The sequence below is a fragment of the Hipposideros armiger genome, unplaced genomic scaffold (genome assembly GCF_001890085.2).
Source record: "Hipposideros armiger isolate ML-2016 unplaced genomic scaffold, ASM189008v1 scaffold_24, whole genome shotgun sequence".
Taxonomy (NCBI): Eukaryota; Metazoa; Chordata; class Mammalia; order Chiroptera; family Hipposideridae; genus Hipposideros; species Hipposideros armiger.
In genome coordinates, this window is record NW_017731374.1 from 4,731,062 (window position 1) to 4,737,061 (window position 6,000).

The window sequence follows — 6,000 nt, forward strand, 5'->3', positions numbered from 1 at the left end:
CGTTTTTGTGACATAATCACTCAGCCAGCCTTCCTAGTGAGATGGAGACCCGTGTGGCTGGAGAGATGGTTCAAGTGAGGCAGAGCCTTTACAAAATTTTACTCATGTTTGAAATGACATTTACTGAATGCCAGGCATTGTGCTAGGCCTTGGATATACAGAGATTAATGAGTCACCCTACTTATCTTCTAGAAGTTCTCATTAAAGGAAAAGAAAAAAATGATGATTACAATGTGATAAGTGCTATAATCAATAGGTAATATGTGTAATTAGGGTGGTCTAACTATCTGAAGCAGTAACATTTGTGTCCTAAAGAATTAATTGGAGCTCACGAAGTTGAAAGAAAGGGATGGGCATTGGAGTTAGAAAGAATTCTGTGTTCAAAGACAGGTAGGAGAGGGCATGCTGTATTGGAAGATCACACTAAATGCCAGAAATTACTGTCTGAATGCTGTAGACAAAAGGGGAGAGTGATGACATGTTGCTAGGTAAGATAGGGCCAATGATGGAGGGGCCTTGTTGGTTGCCAAGGAAATTTTCACTTACCCTGTTGGCCATGGGGAAGCATGGGAGATTAAAAAAAAACAAACAGTTGTGGGACTACCTTAGTTCCAAGATGGGGGGGAGAAAAAATAAATACATGGTGTTTAAGTGTGTATCTGTAGCTTTCTAATTGGGTTTCAGTCTCTGTTCCTTTCTTTTTTGCTAATATTCCTGGTATCCTTGTGTTCTTACTAGGTTGAGTCTAAACTTTGTAGGTCACTAACGAGTAGGATTTTGACTTAGACTGTTGAGAGCTCCTAACTCTTCAATTTGTGCCAACCTTGAACACCTTCTAAAGTGTTTTATGCATGCCTGTGCCTAAAACTATTTTCTTCATTCCGGAGGGAAAGCTATAAACCCGAGTAAGGATTCTTTCTGGCTGGTTAAATGTTATAACAAGGAGGAGGCCAACCTTCTTGTCTTTAATCATGACCAAACAAGGTCATAAATTTACAGTGACCCCAAGGAAAAGAAAACCATCCTAAGAGAAGTCAGACTTGACCCTGAAGCCTTCTGCAGGAATTAGGCAGTTGGAAGATTCATTAATGGGCTCTGATAAGACTCTCTAGGCTTGGTTGCAGTAGAAAGGCCAGACACAAGGTGTAGATTTTGGACTTGCTGTTTGCTGGGGTATTACTTGATCGTTCAGGTAGAGGAACTCAAGACTTGATGAAGTCACAAATCTAGGGACCAGTGAGAAGATGGTGACCCTGGGGTAAGATCTGGCTGAAATGTCTGAGGAGGGATATCTGCATTCTGTGGACTGTGACCTTCACTAAGATAAGAGAACAAAGAAGACAGGATAGCCATTCACTAGCAGTGACGCTGAAAGATCCTGCTGTATGCTTCAACCAGGAGTATCGTCAGGCTGGGGCAAGGGCTCTGAATAGACAGCGATGCCCGAGGTGTGAAGGAATCTCATCTCAGTGTGGCAGTCCGTTTCAAAACTACCTGGAATCTAGTGGGAGCAAGGAGAAGAATAATGTTTGAAGAAATACATTTTAAAAGGTATCTGCCAAGATTGGGAGGCTGAGTTAAAAGTCAAGATTTCAGGCCAAAGCAGAGTATTTCTATAAAATTAGCCCCAAGAGCAAAAACTGGAGGGAGAATGGAAAAATTCTCAAAGGACATCTTGAAGTATTCAAAAATAAGGTACATCAAGAGACATGGGCTTTAATGTTCAGAGTTATCATGACCTATAAAATTTTACCCTCTTTAGGTTAGAAGCTCTAGAATATAATAGCTTACAGAAGAAATAATGGATTGACAGGTGTGTGGCAATTGCCACAAGAAAATCTTTTTTGACAGAAATGAACATAAAAGGAGAGAATTTTAAAATAATAGCCTGAGCTCAGCTCTTCTAACATAACAGACAGTTCTCATATTGGCCCTGTATATAGTGCCACAGAATAGACTTTAAATATATTTATGTCTAACTATACTAGATAATAGTTTATCTAGTTTAAAATTCTAGTCAGTGGTTAAAAATATTTTGAATGTAAGAATTGTCACTGAGAATACGCTCATTCAAATTCAGAATTCTTCATAGAAAATATATAATGGTTTAAACGGGGAAGATTTTTGTCGTTAGCAAACTTTTTAGTTTAAATCTACGGAACTGCATATTGGAGGACTCGGGGTGGGGGGGTGCCTGAGCAGACCCTGGAACCTCTGTCTATGGTAGCAAAGCACTAGGCATAGATTTTGAAATGTCTTTGGCTAAGAATCTGCACTTTTATGGATGATGAATAATTCATTCTAAAAAAGAAATCCTCTAGGTGAAAAAATATTTTTTGTTTCCATAATAGTTTCTGTGTACTCACTTATAGATAGTTAAGAATTTGTTGCGGTTTTAATCTTGAACAGTTTTTGGACACAAGACAAAATAGGTTTCCTGTGTGATGAAAAGCAAACCGTTACCCAGTTCAGTAGCTCTTCAACCTGTGTAGCTCAATAAAAGACTGGCATTTGTGCCTTTTAGAAATTGATTAAAGTTAGAGAACATTTTAAGAAATGTTTTATATGTGACTATTCAGAGCAGCATTTTAGAATGCTATAATTTTATTTCAACATGTTTGTATAATGAAGATTATATGTTACCTTATTTATGAACTGGCTTGTGACGATGTGTTGTAATAGTAAAATACTATGTATTTGTAACATGTTTTTGTGTAATGTATGTCACTGGATATTCAAAACAGCTCTGTAAAATGAGTAGAGCAGGTATTATTATCTCTATTTTACAAATGAAGGTGGTGCTCAGAGAGGCTAAAAATTTCCCTTAAAGTTGCAAAGCTAGACTGTGACCATTAGACTGCATTGATGTGCCTTTGAGATGAGCGTAATTCAGTTTTTTAGGCACAGACTGGCTTCGTCTGCGTTTTGTTCTCTTAATCATTGCTTTCAACAGAAAACCTTCACTGTAAGGCCGGAAAATGATTGTAAATATGTATAATAGAGATAAACATTTTTTCCTGTCAACAGTTACTGAGAGTAGGTGTCAACACGCTTTTCAGTTATAAGAACGTGATGACATCCTTATCAGCGCAACACTGGCTAAAAAGGCATCGTTAATTGTTATTAAAGTGTTTTTATTTTTCCAGGAGGACTAACAATACTGGAGAATTTAGGGAGATTTTTTTTTTATGCTTTATAGCTAACATTAAAGGTCTGGAACCAAGTGTATGTGTGCCTTTGCAGAGTGATGGGAAATGTTTTGGTTTGGACAATTTTAGTTCTTTTACTCAGGTTAACCTTACATAATTATAAAATTCTAGATTTGACTTAACAGGTTATAAACCAAGGCCATTTTATGAAATGTCTGTGAAATTGGCTATCTTGTTATCTTACAGGATGAAGAAACACGAAAAGATTATGACTACATGCTGGACCACCCAGAAGAATACTACAGCCATTACTATCACTACTACAGCAGGCGCTTAGCCCCGAAAGTGGATGTTAGAATCGTGATTTTGGTCAGTGTGTCCGCCATTTCACTGTTTCAGGTGTGTATTGATGGATATGCACGTCCACATGTATGTGCTTGAGTGCACATTGCCCGGTGCTAGTCATTAAAACTGAACTAGAAGTACCTTTTTGTAAAATTTTACTTCCGGTTGAGATTAATTTTTTTTTTTTTTACATTAGAAAAATATTCCTTTATTCAACTAATTGATAATATTGGACACCTTATCAGTGGGAATTCCAACTGATGATGAATGTCATGTAACTACCAAAAAACCTCCAACAATGGATCTTTTTCTCAATGCCTCCTTTAGAGTATGTATTTTTCATCTAACAGCCAGAGTGAATGTCAACCTGATCAGCTCATTCAGATTATTTACTTTCTTTTTGTTTTTTAGCTGAGCCATCCTGCCACCTGTTGTCAGCTCAGTGGCAGCTCAGCTCGGGCCGGGAATCGAACCGGCGACCCTGTTGCTCAGAGCTCTCACTCCTGAGCGAGGTCTTAACAAACTGAGCCACTCGGCCAGCCCAGATCATTTACTTTTGTAGAACTTTTCAATAATTTCCCATTAAACTTGGGAAAAATCTGAACTTCTTAATATGACCTAACAAATCTTGGCACCTATCTGCCAAATGCTAGTAGTGCCTGCCATCACTGTAACCACCAAAGATGTCCCACACACTTCCACATGCCTGCTCAGGGTGCTTTTGCTCGGGTTGAATACTACTGAAATGGGTTAAAAGGGCCACAACTTTTTATGTTGTTTTAAAATATCACAAAAATTTAACTTCAGCCTAAAATGAGTTTTTCCTACTATTATTCTTAAACTAACCACACCGATCATGTACTCCTTTAGAGGAAAAGAACATATCAAGTGATTAAAATGAAGCAATTTGCCAATTTAAAATTGCTTCTCCAGTTTAATTTCCAGAAATGAGATTCAATTTATATGACAAGAAGAATTTCTATTGAAAACTAAGGTTATATATTTTAAATGTATCAGCTTTTGTAGTACTATCCCTTCAAAGGGGAGAGCAGGGACAATTTTACTTTTTCGTTTTAGATAACACCTTAGTAACATTTTTTTTCTATTCCTAATAAATTACTACTATAAAATTTCAGAATATTTTTGGTGTAACTGCTATATTCATTCAGTAAAACAGCAAATGAAATGTGTGGAAATGTGAGGACTAGGACTTTTTCTGACAGTAAAACTCCTTGTGGTTGAATATATTTGTGGAATAAGTTAGATGTTTTCCTGTCCAAATAAGTAAAGAGTTCAAACCTTTGAATCTTTCAGTTCAGAATATGATGAGCATTAACTGTGGTATATGTAAATGGTTTAGGAAAGAGGTAGGAATGAATACAGTTGCCTGAGTCTATATCCTGTGATTTCTTAAAACAAATTCCTTACCAGCTAAGTTTTACCATTTAACTCTAGTAAGTAGACTGTAGTGAGAGAGAGAGAGAGAGAGAGAGAGAGAGAGAGAGAATTTCTTAATAGTGATCTAGGGAGGAGCCACATGCTAACTATGTGAAATCACAGGTGTATGATTCCATCAGTCTGTCCTCTGATCTTGGGTATCTCCCATCTGATTTAATGGCTTGTTGGCTCAGCTCAGGGCTTACCTGACTTACACAGCTTTGTACACAGAGGCATTATTCAGTTGCATCTGCTACAGAGTAAGATGATTGAGGTTCCTGTTTTTAATCAGAATGGGTTCCTGGAGGGTGGGGGTGGTGGTCACCAAGAGGAATTTTGATAATAAAAACGACTCATTTTTCTTTGTTAAATATTCTAGTTTTTCAGCTGGTGGAATAGCTACGACAAGGCCATCAGCTACCTGGCCACAGTGCCCAAGTACCGCATCCAAGCCATGGAGATCGCCAAGCAGCAGGGGCTGCTCAGAAAAGCCAAAGAGAAGGGCAGAAGCAAAAAGTCCAAAGAGGAAATTCGTGATGAGGAGGAGAACATTATAAAGAACATTATAAAAAGTAAAATAGACATAAAGGGAGGCTACCAGAAACCCCAGATACGCGATCTTCTCCTGTTTCAAATTCTCTTAGCTCCTGTTAACCTGTGCTCATATATAGTGTGGTATTGCCGGTGGATCTATAATTTTAATATCAAAGGCAAAGAATATGGGGAAGAAGAAAGACTGTATATCATACGTAAGTCTATGAAGATGTCAAAGTCTCAGTTTGATAGTCTAGAAGATCATCAGAAAGAAACTTTTCTTAAACGGGAGCTCTGGATAAAGGAGAATTATGAGGTGAGTAATTATCTGCTGTGACTTTAGTGTTACCTTCCTTACCAAGGGAAAATTAAGTGTATGACAAGGGATCACAGAAGTACATTCAAATTTCTGAAATCCAAGACCTAAATAATGAATACAGATCTTGCTTTTATTGAAAATATGACTGTATTTGGTAGTGGGACAGTGGGTTTTTAACCTGTAATTCTGTCTTTTTAAAAATGGGCCTCACCGGCC

General features: G+C 37.6%; 1 protein-coding gene across 1 annotated transcript in view; it reads left to right on the plus strand.

The window, feature by feature from the left end:
- DNAJC25 (DnaJ heat shock protein family (Hsp40) member C25) overlaps nt 1–6,000 on the plus strand; it is a 31,006-nt gene that overhangs the window by 17,196 nt on the left and 7,810 nt on the right. Inside the window, exons 2-3 of the mRNA XM_019635813.1 lie at nt 3,396–3,548; nt 5,311–5,781. Coding sequence (XP_019491358.1) covers nt 3,396–3,548; nt 5,311–5,781 — 624 coding nt within the window. The remainder of the gene's footprint in view (nt 1–3,395; nt 3,549–5,310; nt 5,782–6,000) is intronic.